Below are 25403 nucleotides of genomic sequence, written 5' to 3'. Positions count from 1 at the left end.
TGAGTCGTTATCGGGCAGCCCATCAAGATACGGATCGAGAGTTTGTGTGTGTGGACGGTTACGTGTACTCACCCCCGCCCCCTGAACGGCGATAAGATAACGATTAACTTCTGTTTATCGCAGGACATAACGTTCCAAAGGCAATCGGTAAAAACGTGCGATAGAGAAACTAAAAATGGTTTCAACCCTCACGCAATATTTCGGGGTGACACTCTCTCGCCTGGCTTGTCCTTCGTAACCCCGCCTGATTATGGCCATTACGAATTCATCGTATGCGGCCGCAGCTGATTGAAGTGATGGGCTGATTTCTCGCAGCTCGCCGCCTGATGGAGGGTGCTATAGCAAATAGCCCAATGGGTCTGTTTAGATAACACTGACCTCTCGCAAAACGTCGCCACGTCTGCAGGGCGAGATTGGGAGAGACGCAAATTTCGATATCGGTTCGAAAAAATAAGGCAATGCTAAATCTGAGGAAGAAAATGATGATCCCTCTTTTTAGTTTTGGGTGCAGTTTTTTGCTATAAACGAGCTAAAGTGCTCGTCGTCGGGATGAATTGTAAGGAGACAAGAGGCCAGAACCCCTGATCTGCATTCTGCCCCCGTTAAGGTTACCAGGGTAACGGGTACAGTACGTCGCTGGGCAAGAAGGGCGAGGGGAGGGGCATGGGAGTGGGTGGGCGTGGGGGGGCCACTCACCCTTTTCCTTAGAAATTGATATTCATGCTTTTGTGGAGCAGGGGTTACAATCGTCTTGATTTGAAGGGAGCGTTTCAAAGCCCCCCGGCCCCTCCCCTACCCGAGTCGGACGTCCTCAAAGGCCAAGCGGTTGTATTACACAGGCTAAATACACATCATCTCATTTAGTAGGAAATTAAGCGCTAGTTTGCAGCGTGGTGAGGTAAAACTCATTCCTGAACTTCATGTTATGTAAATGGAAGGAGCTCAAACATATAAACGCTGGATTGAAAATATACAGGAAGCAACAACTGGAACTTTGTGCTGTCTCATATGATGAGTTGTATTTTAACTTGACTTTGGCATCCTTGTTTCCTTTTTTTCCCCCCTCGGCTGTCTGATGTGGATGGGATTTGGTTTTCTTTGCTGTATTTTTGACCGTGTTTAAAGGCTTTTTGTGAGCTCACATGGATAAACACATTAGAAACACTGAACAAAAAAACCACAGCGCCATGGAAACTGTCATTAAAATCTTATATTTAACCTTTTGATGGGGGTAAGGGTTGTGCTTGTACGAGCCTTTTCTTCTTAAAATCCTATTAATATATTTGTAATTTACAAAAGGAAAAAGTAGATACCTTTCACATACACTATATATATACTATTTCAACCTTTTGATGGGGGTAAGGGTTGTGCTTGTACGAGCCTTTTCTTCTTAAAATCCTATTAATATATTTGTAATTTACAAAAGGAAAAAATAGATACCTTTCACATACACTATATATATACTATTTCATATTATTCTGCTGCTACAACAGATTATTTTTTCCCCAGTAAAACACTAAATTGAATGTATTAAAAAAGGAGTGTATTAAAAAATAGATCGCCTTATTACTTAGCTGCCTATTAACTTTGTCAATCTATGCTTAATAATAATAATAATAATAATAATAATAATAATAATAATAATAAATACAACTGACATTATACAATAAGTTAATGTGGTTAAAACGTTTAAGACCATACTTTATATTTTATATATAAATAATAAATATATAAATAATTTAAAAAAAATGATTCTTCACTCACACAATATTGAACCCATAATAATAGACATACTGTATAGGCTCAGCAAATGTTCCTTGATGGGGGTCAAGGGGCCGGTACCAAGCAGACCGGTTCCGGAAAACACAGACTGGTGGTTGTGGACTCCTGCTCTAATTAAATATCTACCCCATCTAGTGTATCTCTAGACATTTAAATTGCTCCAAAATATGGCCTGAATTAGCCAAATGCAACACATAAGCTCCCAGTGTGCTCATGAAAGTGCATCTGTGCCCATGGCCTTGCATTTTAGTACCCACTTTACGGTCCACAACAAAACACACACACACACGCACTTAAAGTGTGCATTTGAAAATAATGGCGTTTGGCATGATGCAACCCTTTGCACACACCGGGGTCGCTTTAAATTTTACAGGGGGCAATGCTATGGTTCATCTTTGAAAGCTGTGGGCTGTAAAACAACACCCGGACGAGGTGTCTTAAAAAGCTATTGAGAGAGAACGAGCCAAACGGGCATAAAGAAAAGATTCCAACCAAACACACACACACACAAGCAACATTCCTCACAGCTAGCGGCCCTAAGATAATGTTGTTCTTTAATTAAACTATCTCTGGTGCGCAGTGTGAAGTAGCAGGAGAGACGGCGGCGACGTATGGTCTATGCAATCAATTCTGCGTGAACTGGAAGGGCGGCATTAGCACTAGTGAGTGAGCGCATTTGGAAAAACCCACGCCACAGATTCACACGTGTGTGTGTGCGTGTGTGTATTCTTTCCTGACTGATTGCCAGTTAAAACAGGCTGAGTGGATAAACTCAAAGTGACTCTTTGTAATCACAGTTCTGAATCGAGATTCAAACCTGACGGTAGGAAGGAATTCACAGCTCACTGGGGCTTCTTTATTTGATTTCAAATTTTGAATTAATTTTTAGATTTTTTTAAATGATCTAAAAGCGCTTGAAAACTGCTCGAATCCAGCATTTATCCCATTTGTCAATTTTCCCCATTTGGAATGCCCCACTCTCTCCTCTTCCTGAACCTGCTTTGCCCCGAGTGTCGGTTTAATCTCTGAAAATAATTTTTTTGGGTGTGTTTGATTGCCTGACACAGTGCAGCAGCAACAGCAGCAGCAACCTGATCTTACACAGCCAGTTTGCACTTCCTCTCAGCTCAAGTGCCGCTGAGGCAGATCGACTACTGCTGAGAGCTGAGTGGAATGATTCCGCTATCACAGCGCTGATCCGTGTCCTGCGGTTTTGTCCGCCCGGCCTCGGGGCGGCTGCTGCGTGAACAGAAAGTTGGCCGACGGTCCCGACGCCAACAATTCCGCTTCTATTCATTCAGACAGGGGGGGTGACCCGCCGCCGCTGATGTAGTTGACACACTACAGCTGTAATTTTGGAGGTGAGTTTCCTTGTAGTTCCCTCTACGGGCACTAGGAGGAGGTATGAATGAGGGCTTAATCGAGAGTGGATGGATGGATGGAGTATATCTGTGGTTCTGTACCTATTTTTTAATTACTTATTAAATATTTTTGAGTGGGGGAACAACTGGGTCCATTTAGGATTGAGGATTTCCACCAAGCCAGCCCATGCAAGAGCAACTTCTCACCCATTGTCCTGCTGGTCATCTCACTTGATGGAATGCTCTGGCGGAGGTCTATAGGGTGCACGGCGGCAACGCCATTGATTGGAGATGAATACAGTGGCTACTCTCAGGCCCTTCATGCTTATTAGGACTAATAGAGAAACCTAGAATAGGGGAGGAGGAGGTACAGATCGCCACAAATGACTCTTGAGGCGGCTGGCTACGCCGCGGGCCTCTCAGAGAGTTTTTTTTTTTTTGCATTCCTTTGTTTGACAACTTGGAATCCTCCCACTCAGCATGCCAAGAAACACACAACAGATTTATTGTGACGGTCAACACATCGTTTAGGTTTAAGGACCCCCCTTTCCTTAGGAGCAATTTTTCAGAGAAAAGAAAGATGTGGCAATGACCCACCTCCCGCCGACAAGCTCGACGCGGAGCCGAGCGGACATGCGGTTTTGACGCCGCGGGCCCACACAAGCTGCGCAACAGAGACGCGGCGCGGCTCTAAGTGCACGTTTGCGGAAGGCGCAAAGGGCCCACTTGCTGCGGTGGAATAACTGCAAATTAGCGACACAACCCACACCGCGCCTTTTGGAAACGATTCAACACGCACCCAAGTGAAAAGGAGGCGGGAAACGTGTCGTGGCTTTCTTAAAATAGACGCTTCTCATCTCGGCCTTTCCTCTTTCTGCGCCAGAATGCCGGGTGGCAGGTTGAGCAAATCTTTGCGCTCGCTTCCGATTGTTTTCGCACGACACGGCCGGAGCGTGACAGCTCGGGCCTTTGATGGCTAGCGACCACATCCTCACGTGTCTGCTGCAGACCAAATCTGTATTTTTTTTTGCTCGTCTAGAACAGGCGTGGACTGACTGACCGATCTGCAGCTTGTTTGTTGCGGGATGGAGGGGGGGGGGGGGGAAAGGGAAGTGGGGTGGGGGTGGGTGCATTTTTTTACACAAAGACTTTGGATATTTTACTCTTGGGGCAAACGATGCTATATTATTGTCACGATGTTTTGTTCGTGATAACAATAACATTGTGGTGGCTAAAATCAACAGACCAGACAACATGTCAGTGGGTGGGAAGTCCATACAATTTAAAAAAAAAACTACAAACAATTATATATAATTGAATGGCGTACTTTTACAAGCAATAAAACTCATTATAGTCTCTAAAGGTCTATAAGCATCGACAGTGGTTTGTTTGGTGGCCTGTTAAAAATTAGGACATTTTTTTTTTTAACTATTGGCACAATATTATAACCATTGTGTATAACATTGCTAGCGATGCGATAATTTGCATTCTATCACAGCGAGGTGCAAAACCAGAGGAGAGCAGTGAAGTGGAACGCCATTGAGCTGAATGAAAGTGAACTGGATTGACGGGAGTTGAACTGGGACTAACGGATAATGAAAACGAGGCGAGGCGAGGGGAGGGGGAGCGCGGCCCGGCCCATCTGCGCGTCTCGGGCCCGCTCGGCAGGACTCAAACGCGGGGTCAGCTCGCAGAGAGGAGCGGCGCTCTCTCCCCCGTCGCCCACCAATCATCTTCCCGCAAACACAACAGGGCCTTTGACTCGTTTGTTTGGACACACACATTCATGTCTAATTGTTGTTTTTCTTTTTCAGTCCGCCTCACAAGGCGCGCAGGCGGCACATATGGGGACCGAGAACCGGGGCCCAAACCACACTAAACGAGACCGAGTTTTGTTTTTCTTTTTTTCCCATCGCATGCCGAGGAAGAGGAGCTGAGTCTTCCTTGCTCAGACAGACATCAGCGCAGCCATAATTATAACGGAAATGCGGTGTCCCTCTCGGCATCAAATACAACCTTTGCGACAAGTCACGCAGCACTTGCAGGCGAATACTTTTTTTTTTTTTTCTTAAATACTCCTCTAATCTCTTGCGTGCTTTGTGGGGATTTTGGTAATGTTCTCAATGTGACTTAAAAAAACAGTAACATTTAGTTAATGTGTTACGCAATTACAGCACTCGTGTGGGAAAACAATTTATTATATATGAAGCAATTAGACTGAGTCAGATTGCTTGAAAAGGCAAGAAATAGGCCGGCTTTTTTTTATCCAATTAATTCCACTGACTCATTGATCAAATTAAAATCACCCCACCTCCCCAAAAAACAAATACAAAACAATTATAAGGGGCTTGAAGAAAAAAAAAAATTAACTGTGATGACTCACTAGGCCCCGTCCCCTTTAAGGCAAATCAATGCACAAATACACAAAGTGTGACTTAAGTACACTTTATTAAGGCCTAATGATGATATGATTTTTTTTTTCCTTTGGACTGATGCTGATTATGCAGAGTCTTCCAATTGTATTTTTCTGCTGCGGCTTTGGTAGGAATGCATTAAGGTGCAATAAACAAACTGCGGATTATTAGCATAGCAGTGTAAACACCAGCTAGACGCTAAAACATCTTTTCAAAGCGTCCGCCCACGGGCAATTGCAACCTGAGCGACGTGCATCGAATTCCTCGTGCACACGTTTGTCTTTGGAGACGTTTGCAGCAGATTGAACGAGCGGGCTCAATGTGTGGCCGATCGATACGCTGGCCGAGCCTATTGAATAAATGCATTATTCAATTAGCTGGGATCAATCCAATGCAGAGACGGGGGTGCATTAAGCGAGGACAAAAAAAAAAAAGACAGTTGGGTGGAGTCATTTTGTAGCTTGGGTTCACCTCTTTGCTCTCCTGGTTAGACCCCGCCCCCCCTTTGCCCCTCCTCCTCCTTCTTTTGGGGCCTCAGATCAAAGCTGGCCTTTCTGCCACGGCAACCCAACAGGGGAGCTCCTCGCCCTCACCTACAACAACAGCGCACGCTGGGCGTCGCTCTCTGATGCGCGGCGAAACCGAGATGCATGGACCAACACCGTCTCGCTAACTCACACGGCGAATAGTTAAGCGCGCTAACGGGGACACGCACACTCCTTCAAGACAGGCACGGAGCGACGTTGTCCAGAGCACACAAAAAATGCTCGGAGTGAGCAAACACGATGCTCTGGGAGCTGCGCATGCAAACAGGCGGCAGAACAAACAGGCTCGCCACAGCTTGCATGCATATGGACGAGCGAGCCCGCCCGTACGCACCTGTAAGCTTTTATCCGAAGGCCCGCTGCCTGAGCTACTTCCTCCTCTCTTGCTGACCTCAAACAACTCCTCTCATTTGGCTTGTGTCGCCCCAATTAGAGACCCGAGAAACACTTTTGGTCTCCCCTCCGGAGACAGCGGCCATTGAACGTTTTACAAGCCCTGATGCGCTTCTAATCACGGCAGCAAATGTTTGTTGACTGCCTTTCTTTGTCTCCTTGTCCAAAAAAGTGCAGAACTGGAAGTCATCCTGCACGAACATCTGGTGATGACTCAGGCCCGAGAAGCAGAAACACATCACATGCGTTTCATTATTCTGAGGTTGGCCTGTAGCGGGCAAATTGGACTTTGTGTATTTGAAGGCGGTCCCATGCATATACATGGGACCCCGGCCGTGATGACACATGGGCCCCGATCAAAGCGGTTCCAGTGTTTGTGTCTCCCTTCAAAGGGGGCGGATGGGCACCTCCGCCTGGTGATGTGACACAGGAAGCACTCTGGGCCTCACCTGCACCCCCGAAGCCTCCGGTTACATGTGAACCCGGCGCCCCTTTTTTGAACAACACTCGGGATCAATTAACTCATTACATGCCAATTAAAGCTTTGAGTGCTCACTGGATCTTTTTTTTTTCCCACTCCAAACAAGTGCTGCAGTATTCAAGAAGTTTATTGGACTTACAAAAGCACAGCTATTTTCAAGCAACGGGCGGAGTGAAAATTATTTCATCCAGCCCCCTCCCAAACACTCTTTGCTACCGTGAAATATCATATGTTATATTTTTTTTTATTAAATACGAGTACAGCGCTTTCACGTCCTAAAAAGTAAAACAAATCTCAAAATATGTGCTTCTGAGTACGCTCAACTTATCTTTCTGATCAGAGTTACTCTACACCCACCTGGCTCACAGTGATGACCGAGACATGCACTGATTTTTTTTTTCTTCTTCAAAAATATTTAACCCAAGTTGGGTCGAGTCGCCCCCTCACGCAGACGTAACTATTTAACACGTCTAAGCTGGATGCTGCATAAACCACAAGTGGATTTGCGACCATGCGTTCGTGTACAGTAGCTGAGGAATGAGGTCATTTAATGTTTTTAGATTGAAGTGTAATTTAAAACTGTAGAGTGCAAGAGCCTAAAAGCTTCCTTATGGTAAGATAGTAAACACACGCTATTTGCGGGAATATGGAACGAGTCAAAAAACGCGAGTAATTGACACCTCCCAAACTGGTTTAGGATTGCCTGTATTAAGAGTTGAGACAAAATGTGACCCCAAAATAGTACAACTACATGTGTTTCCATTTTTTGGTTTTCATTCATTAATAAACTCATCTATTTGCTGTGTTTGTGCTGTTTCTGAAATCCCCGCCGACGCCACCAGATGGCGCCAAATAGGAAAGCGTGACTATATTTGAATTAAAATGATAAAAATGCAACTATTTTTTATAAGACACAAAAAAAGCAACTAGGTTAAATCAATTGGACGCATGTCCGAATGCTTTTCTATTACCTATCCGCCTTTTTCTGAGCAGCTGTGATCCAATTTCCCATCTTGGTCTAGGGTGAGCTTTGGCGCTGCTTGCTCCCAACAGGCTTATTGGCCGATTTTCCTCCACTTAGGAGAACCGCCGAGCCGCGTTCCAGCCCCCCCATCCCCCCTTCTCTTGTATGTTTACCCGGGCCGGACGCCGATTCCCTTTTCAGCGGGTTCGCGTAAAGTTCTGGGGTTTTAAATGGCTGGGTGACGGCGGCGTCAAGAGATCACATCATCACGACATGGCAAAGCGGCTGGCGGGAAGAGCGGTGGACTAGGAGTGCGTTGGCAGCAGATAAAATGAGTCAGAGCGCGCAAACTAAGTGATGTAATCCTTGCTGAGTGAGGCGCTTTAGCGTGACGATGTAATTCTCTCACCTTTTAGGCTTGGCAGAGCCGCTATTACATGTGGAGGAAGTGAAAATGGATGCAAATTGCTGTTGGACTTGGTTCTGCATACACAACAACTTCCTCTCGACTTCTGTAAAGACTTTGTTTAGGGAGTATATCCGCAGGAATTTTGTCCGGGAGACTATTTTGTGAGTCAGGGATAGCCGGAAATAATTACAATGTGATTTATGGTGATATACATTTGTCACTCCTTCCATTTTTTTTTTTTAACTGACTTTTATTGTCATTGTTTTCGCTGTTAGCATTGGCAGAGTTAGACAGGGGGGGGGCGGGCATCTCCAAAAATCGTAGCTCCGCCAGTGGCTGATCGTCTTTGTTTCAATAAACTGCGTTCTGACTACGTTGGTGAACGACCACAATGTTTTGAATTACCTCTTCAGTTTCATATTATCGTTACAATTCAATTCCCAGCCCTAATGGACCGGTTTTAAGCTCTATTGCTTCCATGGAAGTGAAAACCGCAAAGGGGATGTGTCATGCCCCTTAACGTTTAATAAAAAAAACAAGACGAGGAGTAACGCGAGACAACAACTGTGGCGTGCCATCGTCGTTTTCTCACAACGTATACAAGCGCACACTGACACACGCATGCGGACACGCCGAGGAATGCCGCCAACCAACTGCCACTCGCATGCCTTCAGCTCGAACCTAGCAAGCGCTACCACACGAGGAATTCCACATCTCCCGAGCAATCGCTCACTTTCCTCCGGGCGGAGGAATTCAAGCCCTTTTCTGAAACATCTGAGACTCATTCGTCAACCGACGCGGCTCGCGCTGGCCGCACTTGAATACAAAAGGCGCCAGCTAAAACAAATGCTTCGCTTCTCTGGGCAGGTCGCAGGTTAACACTTAAACCAGCAGCTCTTTTATAAAATATTAGCCTGGGTGCTCCCGCTCCACTCTCTTTATCTCCGGCCTCTCCTCGGCCGTATGTTTCTCCTGGCGCCGAGCGGCGCTGTCTGCACGCATCAACAAACAAAAAGAGGAGGAACCGGCAACTGTATTAACAGATGGCCAGAGTCAATAAAACACACACAAATCACGCGTTGGACACATCTGTCGTTCGCAGAGTCCTCGGCTAATCTTTCTGCGTGGCTCCGCTGCAAGTGATGGAATCACAGCAGGATGGAGAGATTAGGGGACGGAGAAGCTTTGTGATGGATCGTAGCATGGGGAGAAAGGCACGGAGAGAGGATGTTTGATAGTCCGAAAAAAACTCCATGCAAATATTAAAGGGGAAGTCAAGTCGAAAAAATAATTTCAATAATTTTTCAAATAATTTTTGGACTCTTACAAGGGTCTCAAATGAACTCTGAGTCCAAATTGAAAATGACAGCATGGACAGAAGCATTTAGCCTTCACAGTGGGCTTAAAGATTCAGGCAAGCCAACTCAGTACGGGAGAGATAAAATGGCGAGGCGTTAGTAAAAAAAATACCGATTCCATAAAGTGTCTGTAAATATTTGAGTAACACGGGAGAGTTGGCTTGAAATGTCTCAATCATTTTAGGAAACTGCAAGTGTAGCAGCGGGAGAATGGCGGTGAGTTGGCTGGAGAGAAAAAAAATTGAATGATGGGGGGAAAGAAAAAGAGAGCGGTAAAGTTCAAACAGATGTAATCAGATGAGCTGGATAAGCATTTGGGGCTCAGTTAATTCCCAACAAATTATCTAATCCAGATGTTGCACTCTCAGTGTAAACACGGTGTCCTGCAGAATCATAAAACAAATAAGCATGAAAAAGGTTTAAAGTTTCAAACGGGGCCTAACCTCGGACAGAGACCTTCCCACTTAGGGGAAGAAGAAAAAAAAAAAGTTAGCGAGAAGAGGGGGGGCGGTTAAGAAAAATCGACAACACACGCCTCTCCTGTGCTGCCTTTTTGAAACAAGAAAATGTAAATATGGTAATATTTAGCACGTGTTTTAAAACAGATCATTTTTCTCAAGCGGGGAGAATGAGTGAGAGACAGAGAGAGAGAGAGAGAGAGAGAGAGAGCCCACACGCGAGAAGGCCTCCCCAGATTGTGTGTGTGCGTGTGTGTTGCAGTCAGTGTGACCCGAACAGGTTTCGACTTCCTCTGTTTGCTCACAAACCAACAGCCGGCGAGTATAACGGAACAAAAACGCAGAAAACGGCGGCGCGAAGGGCCACATTGTTCTGCAAACATTTGTCACGGAGCAAAACGAGGAGGAAGCTGGAGAGGGGAGAGAGAGAGAGCGCGAGAGACGGAAGGGAGGGAGAGAGGGGAGGCGCAGAAATGGAAACATGCGAGACATATGGATGTGTTTAAGGACCACCAGGGTAGGGAAACTTGCGCATTTTCGTATAAACCCTGATAAAGTCCAAATATGTAATTACACGGGGGTTTAGGACTCGCCCGTTGCCAATCCATTCAGGAATTCCAGCTTACGAGTGCCAGCCTGCGAGCGGGTCTCTTTATCCTTCTCAAGTGGCGGCTCGCCACTTCAGGGCCCCGAACCCCGTTTCAGCGCCCGAGTGCCATTGTACCGCCGTCTTTTTAACAAGCGTCAAAGAAGAAAGCGCCCGAAAAGAAATGCACATAAAAAAAAAGGGGGGAAAGGAGCAAACGCCTTGTAAAATACCTGTCGCACATGTCAACATTTCAACACCGCCACCGTCGGTGGTATTTATGGCGTTTCGATTCCTTGTCGCCGCGTTTGTAGCCAATTTGTTGCGCTCCAATAAATAGACTGGACTATTTATCAGCGCGGCACATGGCAGCCATTTATGGCACCTAACAAGAGGCAGATGTGTTTCGCATGTAGGTTTGATGACGTGCCGACGGCCCGAGACAGGCGGCCATGTTCAACGCGGTGATGGCTTCAAGTATGGCCTGTGAACATCAACTTTGATTGAAGATGTCTCAGTAACTCGCACTGATGGTCGTTCTACTCAGAGGATAAAGAATATATGTAAGTTATTAGCTAGCTGTGTATTTTGTTTATGTTGACGTATCAGTGCTGGAAGGGGTAATGCTATTCAGTAGCTATTAGCATTAAGCTAGCACAAGTAAGCTGTGTATTTTGTTTATGTTGACGTATCAGAAGGGGTAAAAACATGCTAATTCTATTCAGAAGCCATTAGCATTAAGCTAGCACAAGTAAAGGCATTTCCATCACAATTTTTGCTCGCAAATCAAAGTATTTAAAAAACTGCGGACAGGTCGCGTCATAAAATGCAAAACGCACGTATCGTAACAAGTTTGTGCAAATAAATGACGCAAAAGACGCCTCCACCTTTGCTTGTCTTTCCATGCCAGCCCTCTTTGATTCACACGCATGCCGCCTCGCCGGTGCACCTTTTCCTACTTCCTGTGAGGCCCGTCTCCGTGACGTCCAAACACAAACTGTGCCTCCAGTGTGTTCTTTGGAGTGTCTATTTATTGTGAGTGTGTGTTATGTGTGTCTGAGTGTTGCCAATTACCCCAGCTATAAATACAAGATCCCCATCCGTCACTGAGTTTCTGGGTGGCTGCAGCGCCGCCATAATCGCTTGCAGATGGTCACCCAGATCTTTTCTCGAGCTCGGTGCTGCAGCGCCGTTGGGCAGCGGCCGTGCGAGAGGGAGAAGCCGCCGGCGAAAAAGAGTGTGGGGGGGGGCGGGCTAAGATGAGTGACAGGAGTGAATAAATACAGAGCGAGCAGAGGAATAAACAAGCGGACACTAAATGTTGCTTTTGTCCTCAAATTCTCGCCGAGTCTGCGAGGAAAGCAGCCAGCGAGGGGAAAATGGATCGAGTGAACTTGATACGCGCTCTCGGTTTTGCCAACCGCAGTTTCCTATCGGATGTAATTGATCACAATCAGATGAGGTTCCGGATATGTGGGACAGATGGGATAGAACTGGAGGTTTGTTATTCACTGGGAAACGATTAACAATTTATCGAATTAGAGATTAGGTGTGGAAAAGGGCAGATGGAAATTTTTCTTAATCAAGAATCATTAATAATAGATTGTCTAAATTTAAAATGTAAATGAACAGCTAGTACATGCTTGTAAATTAGTGGCTAATAAATCATTGAGTGAAACTGCTAACATGGTCTCGTACGAAAAATCATTAGCACACGTGACAAAGGCTCTCGGTAACGTTCACTAACAACCCAGGCTAAACTTAGCTCTGTACTACTTTCCTATTTAGGCACCGCCTTGGTGGCATTTTGTGTCATAATTCAGAATGAGCACTGCGAATGGCTGCATTTTTCAGCCAATAGCAGTATTTCTATTTGGGTCAAATACATTACCCTTGTTTTTCCCAATGAAATAAAATCCGTTTGTAAAGGGAAATGTCTATAATTATTTCACTATTAACCATGACAAGGTATTAAAGCCTTAATATATTCCCTCAATTATTGACGTCTTGAAGACGGGGTCATTTCACTTTATGATGTGACGATGCACGGGGATTTGAGTTGGCCTAGTGCCATTTGCCACTATGCTCCCAGAGGAGACTTGATCAATGAACATATTAACAAGAAATTAGCAGACCTGGCCTATTGATCGGCACAGTTGGGGCCAACGTGTGACCCGGGGACAGCTGCTACTAAGTAGCCTGGCCTGAAAAGCTTTTTTATTTTATTTTTTATTTAATTTTATTTATTGTTATTTAATCATTGCCATTTATTTATTTATTTATTTATTTATTTATTTATTTATTTATTTGCCTTCAGAGCTCAAAAACAAAATATTCCCTTGTATTAGGATTCCATTGTAGCAATTAAAGACAAGCAAAGTCCTATTCCACAAGGTCAGCAAATCGGTTATACAAAAATATAGACACACAATCTGCAAATTATAAATTCATAAAACAACAAATCGAGTGATAATTCTCATTTGAGACGTCTCTATTTGGGTTCTACAGAGCGCGACGTCAAGGTTGCGACCTGTTCTCGTCGAGCAGACCTTTCTACTTAACATGGAGTCAGCTCGGCAGTTATTACAGATGTTCCGAGCATGCCAGGAGCCTGCGGGTGCTCAGGACTGCACCGCCGCTGTAAATCTATTAAATCCCTCTCATTAGAGCACGAGCCTCATCGCAGCCGAGCCGCGGCACGCGCGGCCGCTGTTGGCTGTCAGCGTGGGCCTCGCATGCCTATTATGCTCATCACTGCGCTTGGCCGCATAGCTAATTGCCTCCGTGTTTTTTTGCCAACTGCTAATTGTACAATTGCAGGATCACTTCTGAGTAATATGTAACAATATGTCATTGGATCCTCATTTCTATCCATCCGTGCCGTATAGTGCTTATGCTCATTTGGGTCGTACTTAAGATGGCGCCAATTGCAGCTGACTTTACAGCGGGAGACGTTGAATCAATTCTCGGTCATTCTATTCGTAGGGATTGTTTGATTTAATTAAAAAAAAAACTTTAAAAAGCTTTTTTATTATTCGAAAGGTATTTAGCAAAATCTGGTAAAAAGTGTTTTTTTTAATATATTTTTATATTATGTATATTTATTTTATATTTTATTTTTATTTATACATATTTTGTTTTACGTCGGAATCAAAAAATTGCCGAATGTTCCTAGCCAAACTGTTGCATATTAAGAAATGTATCCTGTTTAGATTAAAAGAGAGCAGGCCCGATAGAGGAAGTTCACTTTTGACTTGATTTGAAAGTAAGTCAGGCTTAAAAAGATGAAATCATGCAACAGCCGCACAACAATTTGGGGGTTCCGCTGCAAACCGAAAGCATCACAGGCTCGACAGAAACAATGCGGCGGGGTATAAAGGTTCTCCTGGAGTTCACTTTGAATCTAAGGTTTCCAATTTGAAAGAGAAGCTGTGTTGGAAATAAGCCACCCTGTTGAAATTTCCCCTCCCGTGCAAACACTGTCAGTCTGTACCTGCGAACGCCAGAACGAGGTGAGAGGCACATGTGTCCGTCAAGTGGCGCACACACACACACAGATAGATGACATTCAAAATAAACACAACATTGCTCAGGTGAATACTTCAGCTATCCAACGTGCGGGCCACACACGGCATGTCCAGGGGACCTATACGTAAAAGTATTTCTTTACAAGCACCTTTTCTTTTTTTTAACAGTATTATTCCTTATTATATAGTATCACACAGGCTTGTTTTTACGGTGGAGCTGGGGAGCAAGTGAAAGAGGAAGCTAAAATAACAAAGGCCCTATTTTCTCCTCAGCTAATTTATTGCAATTCAAAATATCCAACAGGATCTTTACTACGGATAGGAAAACCAAGTCGGTTGGGTGCACTGACATCCACTCCCCCGGCCAAAACTTGATTTACACATCAGTTCATAAATCAGCGTGACATTTTCAGCTGAATCCCGTTTTTCACGGTGTGCTCGACGCTGTCTCTCAACAAGTGATACGTCAGCGTCAGGGCGGATTAAGACACTGAGGAAAATGTTTTTTTTCTTCCTCTCACCAGTGTAGTTAACAGCTGAATGAGTCGCTTGAAGAGAGACAGTGGGAGTTCACGCGGAGGAGAAATCCACGATGCGAGGAGGAAGACGGGGAGGTGAAGGAGAGGACACTCATCAGGAGGACGAGCGAGAGGGGCGCGGAGGCCGCGGGGTGGAGAGCGGGCCCTTGTGTAAATGGAGATGTACTAAACCTCTGCTAACCTGGATCACCCGTGATCAAATATTTATATATGCTATTGTGTGACAGGGCGCGCTGCCGAGTGGAGCTGTAATTTGTTTTTCCCCGCGCTAAATTAATTCCCTCCCCGTCATCAGCGAGGTGAACCTGCGGTGATTACGGCCCTTGCTCGAGCTGCCCCCTGCCGCAACAAACACTTGAAAGATTTTAATGGTGAAAGTCCCTCTTTACAATTGCACTTCATCTGTGTCATACATTTCCATACATTAAAAAATGGCTGAAACACTTCAGGGAAACTCACTGCGTTTAATGTGTTTAAAACCTGGGAGTTTGGTTCATTTTTCTGGGAAAGTCATTCAAACGTCTTTTGTAAAGTTGTTCACACGGAGGCTAAAGCGAAGGCTAATTTTTTTTTCCCATAACCCCACGATGTTTACCCCGGTACACAATCCAGTTGAAATGTTTACTCGACATTTGCAGTTCCACGCTTCCGCAAGAAATAATGAAGCAACCGGAATTCCCGAATGGAATAAATAAAAGAATATCTTATCTTAGCCTGTTAGGCTAGCCTATTAGCTTATAACAACTACAAGAGTAGTTAGCTTTTACTTGTTTTCATGTCGGTAAGGTCAGGGACTGTTGTACAGCGGCGAATAAACATCAACGATGTCATCAATTAATCAACTTTGACTTAACATTCATCACATTAGTAGACTAGTTAGCCGAGTTAGCATAATTAGCCCAACAGTTACATTTAGCGTAGGTTCGCATATCTGCTTCATATTTCTTTACTGTCCTTAAGTGTGAACTTTAATGTTTTTTTTTTTTGTCTTTACACTCCACCCTCCTTCCCCCTGCGCCCGTGCCGCTAATAAGAATGAGCGCTACAAATAATGGATGACTTTGGAGATTCAATTCAATTCGTGCTACTCTCCTCCGATGCTCTCGGCAACTGCTCGGCAGTCAAACTAATGCGGCAAGTGCTATACGATCAACAGTTTATTCGGAGGAGAGCGAGAATATAGCATCGAGAGGATGTTTATGTGGGGCCAACGTATACATGTACAGAGCAGCCTATCATACTTGGGAGTCAATGTATAAACAAGATCAGACCAGAGAAGACGGCAGCAACACGTGAATCATATTGTATGATAAGCGTATGTAAAACGCAGTCAAAGGGGCACACGGTGTGAACAATATTTAGACCCCGGCGCAGATTGACGCTGATTACCGTGCTATTACCGACAAATAGCGTCACTTGGTTGCCAGTCGGCAGGGCATAATCATTTGCGCCTAACAGCGACGGCGAGAGCGCTACAAAGGGAAGGCGAGGCGGCGGAGGTGCAGGCTCTTTGTCTCCCCCGCCTGCCATCTTCCTCATCTCTGAGTAGCCTGGAGGGGCCGAGAGAACGCGATAAAAAGATGGGAGCCACTCAAAGTTCAGGGCAGAGATGCCCCCTTTCATCTATCGGGAGACAATCACGTCGGGTTCTGCATGTGACATGACTACAAAGTACCGATCTCAACTTGCCAAACAATGGCGGAAAAGCAGGGACGACTTCAAGCTTTTTTTTTTTCCTCCACCTTCTCATCCTTATGTTGTCTTGCTGCATCACCGAGATACTTCATTAGTTCCATCTGTACATTATAATTTTAAATCAATTCAATACAAATGAATCTAATCATGGGCTGGACTAATTGTGTCTATTAATATTCATCCCTTAACATCAAGTAAACCTGACCAATTAAAATATGAAAATCCAATTCAGTCTTGTGGCTTTCTGACCTCATGATGTATGCTGTAATATCCTTTTAAGCTTTTTTTTTTCCAGGAAAGGTAAACGGGTGTTTAAAGTCTCCTCTGATGTCCAACGAAGCCTTCACCAAAGTAACCCGAATGCCTGGAGGCGAGCCGTCAGTCAACGCGGACACACACACACACGCAACGCAGTCACTGTCCTAACATTTCCAGCGTATTTCCTCAGCGGCAGCCGGCCGAAGCAGCAGGAAATTTGCCAGCGCTAAGCCCAATTTCCTCTCATAATGCAAGTAAGTGGAGGGCCAAAGTCATGAGCTGTTTTGATGGTGCTACATGTGCCAGAACGAAAATTGGAACTGAGGGACATTTAGGCTCAACTGTAATTAGCCCCAGCCGGCGCTGCCGTTCCTGCCGGCTTGCCAATGAAATAGTACCGTTGTTCCGAGGAACTGTTTCATTTGCTCTACGGTGAAGACTATTTTAGCTAAAGGGGGAAAAAAAAAAAAAAAGACTGCTTTGACTCATCAGAAAATCTAAACAGCCATTCAATATACTTTAAAAGGAGCACTGAAAATCATCCACAATTTCAAATGTCAAAGTTGCTCCTCCAAGCCAGTCTTAAAATTTGCAATTACATTTGCATTTTTTCTTACTATTTTCATTTTATTATGTCATTCACTTATTTTTACACTGAAAAACTTTTATGTTGAATGTAGTCCATTTTATTTCGTCAAGCGGTTGCCCGAAATAAAATATAGCATAGCCACCTGACGAAATAAAAGGGAGTAAAATCAACACCTGTGCCATGGACTCGGTCCGGGTGTCCGAGTCCAAGCGGCTATTTGGATAGCGCACTTATTTAAAAACTTGGGTGTAACAGAAGCTCGAGGTTTCACGAACACATTCAGGAATCCCTTCTCGAAACAAATCGAGCCAAAATTATGCGGGAAGAAAAAAGGCTCGACGTCACCCTCTTTTCACGTCTGATTAAAATCATTCGGATCCGCAGTACGAGCCAGACCCGATGGCCGCCTTCCATCTCTTTAATCTTTCAAATATAGTTATTCCGTGTATGTTCATAAGGAAACATTAGAAGTTGCTGTTGATGGGCTTTGGCCGTTGCGAGCGGGCGGATGAAAGGCCTAATGGATTCATCACGACGCCGAAACGGAAGCAGGCCGTCTGACATGAGATAACAGATAAACGATAGGCGTGCTTGTATTTTATGCCCGTCTTGCCTTTGTGTTTCCATGGCCGAGCGGTTTAAATCCCGGTCTGGCTTATGTTTCCATACGCGGAATGCGTTGGGTGGATGGCGATCGTTGAAATAGCATCACATCATGCCGATGCAACAATAGAGAAGAAGCATTGCGGGAAACAAAAGACCACAATGGAGGGCATTCGGTGTCAGGATACCCAAAAAAATTTCTGACCATGGCAACTTTTACTTACGGACAAAGTCGACAGAGAAGATTTATGGATTGGATGGGGCTAAATGTTTTGGACTCATTCAGAAATGAAGACAAAAGGTGGAAATTTTAAAATGGTGATGCCTTAAGATACCTTAATTGGTACGGCGAGCTCCGAAATGTACGCCAGCCTCCCCCCCACTTCAGTCATTTTTTGAATACAGTAACACAATCTCGAGGAAAGCTGATATAATCTTTTCTAGACGATAAAAGTCAGTCACCCGTAGAAACATCTGCATGGTCAAATTTAAAACAAACTGCCGGGGAGTCTGGTGTCCCCATAAAGACAGGGGTGAGCAGGGTGAGAAAGGGGACGGGGGGGGGGGGGTGTTGGAGAGCAGAGGAAGGAACGAGAGATGCTTTTTCAGGCGGAATTTTTAGTGCTTTCTACTTGGCCTTAACTTCAACCTCCACAGTCCTTGAAACAATCGCCGCTCCAAGCTACAACAAAAACACTAAGTCAGACTTAATTTGCCGCCATCGACTTTTTAACTGGCCGATGACAACCGAGGTAGCCGCAAACGTGGACGCTCTAATGATTAATATCTTAGCAGCCAGAATCGTCCACAATAGTGGATGAAGTTGACTAGATATTTGGAAATAAATATCATGTGGTAAAATGATGGAGGGGGGGAATAAATAAATAATGTGTGACCAGCTGCCCTTCACAACAGATGGTCAGTCCATCTCTGCCATAGACATACAACTACCCAATGCTTCTATTGCGTACAAATTTGTTATTCATTTTAAATCCTCCAATGTAAACGACACTCAGGGAAAGGCATCTTTCCAAAAGTGAGTACGGGCCAACAATCCAGCACTCTCCAACCCCAATTCCCATGGGCGTTAGGTTAGAATGCCACTGAAGTACAGGGAGGGCACAGTGCCTGCCTCTCGTCTGCCCCCGTCTGTTGTCAGCTGAGTGTCGGATGGCTCTAATTGATTTAATGGGGGAGCACCGAGTCACAGCGGGAGATGGGGGAACATTGGATGCTTTGGCAAAGTCAAGTGTGTTGCGCTACCTCAATTCCATCTTGGATGGCCCGTGTCAGTTGGGCGAAACGAGCAATCGGCCGGTGATGCGCCGCAGAAAAGACGCCCGGTCCAAAGAGCCGTCCAAATTGCCCCCGGAACGCCGCGTTCCCTTTTAACGCTTTGACTAACACCCAGAGTGGCGTGATGAAACCTTTGCGCCGTGTGGCGCCCCCGCGCTAATGCCGTGGCTAATTACTTGGCCCGGAGATAGCTTTTAGCTAAATCACCCCACCTTTTGAAGAGCCCGTATCAACAGCGACAAGGGCTCGCACAATTACATTAGCCCTCTCGCCGTCCGGCGGACCCGCCACCGACAATCAGTGTGATTTGCGGCCGCTTCATTATTGTCATCCCTCTCGCCGTGACAATAACGTTTTCCCTGCCAGAGGGACAGCGGGAAGGGGATGATGGAGAGTCCGATATTGACAAAGAACAAGGGAGAGATTGCGAAAGAGGGAGGCCTAGAAAGGGGTATTATGAGAAGAGAGAGAAATATAGAGGGAGGGAGCTGTCAGTAGAGGTTTTACTTATGCTAATGTTTGGCCTGCTAGTGTGCTGGATGCTGCCGAGAGCCCAGGCGGCAAGTGGAGTGAGCTGGTGACTGTAATTGATTGTGAAGAGGGGTCAGATTGCGAAAACAGACCCCGGCGTGTTCTCAACACAACAAAAAGTGATGCAAACCGACTCGTCACAACAACTCTCCACTCGTGCGTGGGATAAGATCGTGAGATTCGATGCAATAATTGCCGTTGCCATATATTGAGAAATATCTAAATGGATAGAACACATTGAAACGTAAGATAATGACATTTAAACATTACCATTACTCACCCACTAAAATAAAAATCTGGGAAAAATGTCAGATTTTTCTCTCTCTTGTACAAAAGCACAAAGTATTCTAAAATGTATATAAAATTATATATTCCGGCTGTCATTCATGTCTTTATTGTTGCAAGCATTCAGGGGCCAATTTTTTATTCGTCTGTTATTGAATTATTTTCTGCCAAAAATGTGACCTCTTAAAATCCATATCAGTTGGCCTTTAGCTATAAAAAGTTTCTAAAAGTCTGTATTTGCCGATAGTATATTAAAGTCCCAAAGTGGTGCTTTTCCTCCAGCCGCTGTGCATTCCACCTTTTCATTTCCCATTTTCTGCCCTTGCGGACAAACACATAAAAATCAAGTGAACAGTAGTCATCTGGGAGCAACTTTACAGTCCCTGAAAAAGCCGGGCCGATGGAGCGACGAACGGGAAGGCAGAGTTAGAGGACTCAGGGTCAGCGGGTGACCTCTGAACTCCCAGCCACGTCAAAAGTAGCAAGAGTTGTGGGTGAGCAGAGCGCTGCGGCGAATGCCGCAATACCTCAGAGAGACACTAAACATCGGGAGGAAGCGTCAAAGGGGAGGGGCTAAAGTGAAGAAGTGGACATGGACGCCGTGAGGATCAAAGTGGCGCAAAACGGATCACTCAACACTAGTCTGGACAACCAAATTGAATTGTGCTTCGGGGCCCAGATCAGCAATAAAATGTGTTAATGTGATGATGAGCAGAAATGTGGAAGCTTTTCCCAGGACGCTTACGCCCATCCGGGAGACGACAACATGTGAAGGCGTGTAAAGACATCATAAAGTCACTTACCTTTCAGATGATGACGTTTTTCCCCATCTCGCAAATAATTTTTCTGATTTGTTTTGGTCAGTTTGCCGTACTTTGGCAATTCCACACATAATTTGGGATTCCCCGAAGGTTTTAGATTCCTGTAAATGTGTACAAAAAGAAAACAAATTAGATGAGGGTGTGGACCCATAGCTTGAGCCAGCTCTCTTTAATGTACAGTACCAGTAGTCAACTTAAGAGCGCACTTAACTCCAGCACAAAACGGACCACTAGGGTCTGTAAAACTGAAAACTGTAAAAAATAAGATTTTACAAATTTCATAATTAAATATTTTGGCATATTTTTTATTTTTATAAAGTTTTAAATGTTGTAATGTTCTACATACTTTTCCTTTATTTTAATTTGTACTATTTAAAAAAAAAAATCTTAAAAGCTTAAATAACAGTTTAAATTTTCTACATATAAAATAATAACCTGAAACTTATTGTATTCATGAATATACAAGGTGAGCGCTGGTTGTGAGACGCCCACCACAACATCAATAAAAAAAAATTTCCTATTTTTTAACCTGCGACATTTTCAGGTTCTAAGGGGATGGGGCTCGCTAGTGCGGGGGTCAGACCAGGGTTGGGTGGGGCTAAAAGGAGTGAAAAGTGGAGCACTTGGAGCCTCCTAGTGTTAAGGAGGTGCTCCCCAGAGGTCCAAAACAATGGCGCTAGTCAACAACAGGAGCAGACCTGCCTCTCCGGTTCTCTCCATGTCACATTCTCTCTCTCTCTCTCAGTGCCTCTTCTCTGCGGCACAAAAGGATTGCTGGGGCAATATTAAGGTAGACGGGGTCAGTACAACATTTTAGAAAGGAGGAGAGGTGGTGGGGTTGGGCAGCAACGAGGAAAGAAAAGCACCCCAAACATCTTGTAGCACACACACAAGTAGGTGAAAACATGTACGTACACACACACATGATGGAGGCAGCATCATTGTCGAGGGCTTTTTACCTGAATGATTGCCCTCAATTAGATCCATGCTCAGAGTGGTTGAGAACACATCAGATATCCACAGCGAGTAGAGGGCCGGGGGTCGAAGCAAGCACAAAGAAATAAGGGAGGTGAGCTACTCCTTGCCACTTTAGAGTGGGAGGGGGGGGGGAGCATGAGAGAGGAGAGAAATCACTCCAGAGGTAATGCTATTAATGAGCTCATGTATAAAATTGGTAGAAAACTATGTGTGATGTCTTAAGTCAAAATAAACCTCGGACTTGGATCATTTTGACATGCTACGCTATTGTATACAAAGCAAAGTTTGATGTAAAAAGTTTGAAAACCACCCCCGAGGAAGGAAGCCATTGTCTCAGTTGGAGGCCCTCAACTTGGAATTGTTGTTGACGTATTGTTTGAGGTTCACTGAGCAGAGTGTGCATCCTTTCTCTCTGGAATGTTTACACATTCACTTGCTCAGAAAAAAATTCTTGGAGCCGACAATAAAGCTCAGATTTATAGTTTAATAGGGTTTCTTCAAGTAAAAAAAATGCTGACTGTACCAGTGAGAATTTAAAAATGGATGGAAACAAAGAAAAAAAAAACTGGCCAAAATAGGGTTGTATTGTATTTCGAAAAGGGAAAATATATCAATAATACACGGCAACTTTTATATTTGGCCAAGAAAGTAACTCATTCAGGCTGGTCGTGTCTCAACCGAAATTTGTTAGCAACCAATAATAATAAGCCACCAAAAGATAACGCACACCCGCCATCCAAACCGCTGCCCACTAAAACCGAGCGTCGTCTCGGTTTTGTTTTTAATCAAAGCAAGCTCAAACTCTTAATGTGACCCCCTCCCCACCTAAACAAAAACACAGACACGTCGAAAGATACACACACACACACACTAGCGGGTACAGTACGGCACACTCAGGGCTACAATTACGCCTCAATTAAAGATAATAACGTGACCACTTCCTGACCAATCACCTACAGTCTTACTCTGACTCAGTGTCTAATCTCTCTCTTACACACACACACACACACACAGACACACACAAGGGGTCAGACAGTTTATAAAGATAGCGGTGGACGTAGAAATCACTGGTTATTTTCCTCTGAGCGCCGTGCTTTGTGATTTTCGAGGCAGGTGGAGCGAAACTTGCTCTCTTTTTATGGGAGTAAATGTTAGCTTTCTGTGGTTTCCTGTATATACGTACCAACCGCTGTCGAGGCGCACACACACACACACTCATGGTACAATACGTTTTCTGGCACAACAGAAATAACTTTGTCTCTCCCTCTCACGGATGAGTGAGAAACAGCAAGTTTCCAGCAGCCGTTACGTACGCTCGAGTCCTTTCTTGTGTCGCCGTCACGGGATTTTCTTCCAGCCGTCGGCGGCTATAGTTAGCAAAGCCCTACCTCAAATGACAGAGTGCGGAGGCTCTTCGCTCAAGTAGAGGGCTTATTATTTAATAACTGGACTTATTCCCGCTGCAATCATTTCCGAGTAAAGTCATAGCCCATCTGGGAAAGCTGGCAGAGGGCAACCGGCGTTTAGAGCTGACATTTTTTTTACGTACGGCAGTTCCTCGAATAATGGCTGGGTTAAGAGGACGAGGTTTATACTTGAAGCAAAAGGAGGGAAAGTGTTACAATAGGAACGGAACATGGAATCGCTTCGCTTGCCTATATAAATAGATCGACAGATCGACACATTGAATTACAGAGATCTATATCTATATTCCACCCCCCATTTTAGGAGTTAGATTTTGGCGGTATGAGAATTCTGCCCGACGACAGTGATAAGTTTGATACTGTTATTCAGTTTACCAAATAGCTGATGTAGCCTACCAGAAAACGACTGTCAAATAACCTCCTTATTTGGTAAACACTGGAAAAAAAAAAAAAAATCCTTCTGGTTTGTGTAGTCTGTGCACAAAAAAAAAAAAAACATTATCAGATTGACACTCTCACACTGTCAGCGAGGCTTGCGGCTGTCCTTTCCCCAGCATGAGGAACAGGTGCAGGAGGAGAAGGAGAATACTTCAGGCTTACTGTCTCCTTGGGCTTAGGGCCTTTTTCTGGCTTGGAAAGGACTGCACTGGAACACAAGGGGAGTCGGGGGGTGCCAACTCCAATAAATCACTATGAACATGTAAATGCCACCAAACCGCATTCCGCTCAAGAGCAAGAGGCCAAATGGCTACAAAGTTCCTTTCTCTTTCTTTTTCTGTTGTTTTAAGACGAGACCCCTCCTTCCACCCCAACACATTCATGCCGTGCCTGTTTTTGTTTCCCTCTTCCGCCATCTTGCTCTCACTCTCTGTTCCCCCCACCGCGAGCAGCTAATAGCATAATTTGAGGAAGAATGTTCTTGGGAGTTTCCTGCAAATTTGACCGTTTGTCACCCGAGTGACCTTTCTTGCTCCTATCTTTTTGCCTTGTGTGACACTAAAGTGGTGCTGCTTTGGAGCAATGGCTGTCTGGGGAGGAGGCAGGCAAATGGGAACCAGGGATGGACTGTGTGTGTTTGTGTGTGTGTGTGTGTGTGTGTGTAAGGTACGTGGCAAAGGGCAGAGGTGGCAAAAGCGATCATAATCTCTATTTAGGAGTGCCGATATTTGGATGGAAAAATAACTTTGGCAATTGTAGCACTGATACAACTCTTTTAGCTAATGGTACAATATCATCAAATAGTACAGACTCAAATGTACTCAAGGACAAAAGGAAAGGTAAAAATTAGTTTTTCACATAAATTAAATGCTATTGGGTGGTAGCAAAAGCAATGAAACTTACCATTACATGTAGCATGTCTGCTGTTGACAAGCTAAGTGCTAGCTAGCATTGGCTCAAGCTTTTAGGCTATCAAAACTTCCTGAACCCAAACCTTTACCAGTGTTATGAACTGACTGACAAAAACAATGCAAAATTAGATAATAATGCTTTATGTGTTTTGTCAGATTAAATAAACATCAGAAGTTCTCATGGATTTGAGGCTAGCGCAACACACTCGCCACAAATCATTTTAGCCTCCAAAAACTTTTTTTTTTATAAAAGTCAATGGGTCATGATTATGCCTGTTTTGACAAAGGAAGAACTGGAAAGTACCGATGTCAGTTTTTATAGAAGTAAAAGTCAAATACCATCAGATGAATAAATGCTCAAGTACCGATAAAGGAAAAACCTACAATACAAATAGGATTGACCTCCTTGCTTCCCACAAATGCTTCCATACTTTCCATGTGCACTTGCACATTTCCATGCAAGCATTTGCCACATTTTATTATGCATATAAATACACGAGTCAAAATGCAGGCTGGCACTTTAGTGCTCCGCTCAGTAGGGTGGCTGAGGTTGGGCCCCCAGTACTTACTCTCTGACACTGAGCTAAGAGTGGAAAAGGAGACGAAGAGGCTAGAGAAGGTGGACGAGCTGCTTTTGGAAGATGCGTGCCACGTTGCATCATTTAATTTGATGCTAAATTGTTTTTTGTTGTTGTATTAACTTCAAAAGGGAGGAGTGCAATCAAAACACTCACGTATAGACACACTCCTAGACTTG

At 44.5% G+C, this 25403-nt stretch overlaps 1 protein-coding gene across 17 annotated transcripts in view; it reads right to left on the bottom strand.

Annotated features, from left to right (window-relative positions):
• LOC148388653 (uncharacterized) overlaps positions 1 to 25403 on the bottom strand; it is a 91525-nt gene that overhangs the window by 46705 nt on the left and 19417 nt on the right. For 16 of the 17 annotated variants that reach the window (XR_015861996.1, XM_088393460.1, XM_088393457.1 and 13 more), the window contains one exon: positions 20878 to 20996. Coding sequence is in view for 15 of the 17 variants with exons in the window: in XM_088393460.1 (XP_088249586.1) it covers positions 20878 to 20996 (119 nt within the window). In the remaining 2 variants the exon portion in view is untranslated. Of the gene's footprint in view, positions 1 to 20877; positions 20997 to 21854; positions 21935 to 25403 lie in introns of those variants that run through there. The other variant, XR_015861997.1, reaches the window with a different exon arrangement.

The sequence above is a fragment of the Syngnathus floridae genome, chromosome 13 (genome assembly GCF_059516105.1).
Source record: "Syngnathus floridae isolate MCC-2025c chromosome 13, RoL_Sflo_1.0, whole genome shotgun sequence".
In the NCBI taxonomy this organism is placed as follows: domain Eukaryota; kingdom Metazoa; phylum Chordata; class Actinopteri; order Syngnathiformes; family Syngnathidae; genus Syngnathus; species Syngnathus floridae.
The sequence above is the reverse complement of the archived record's forward strand: the minus strand, read 5'-3'. Positions and strand labels throughout refer to the sequence as shown.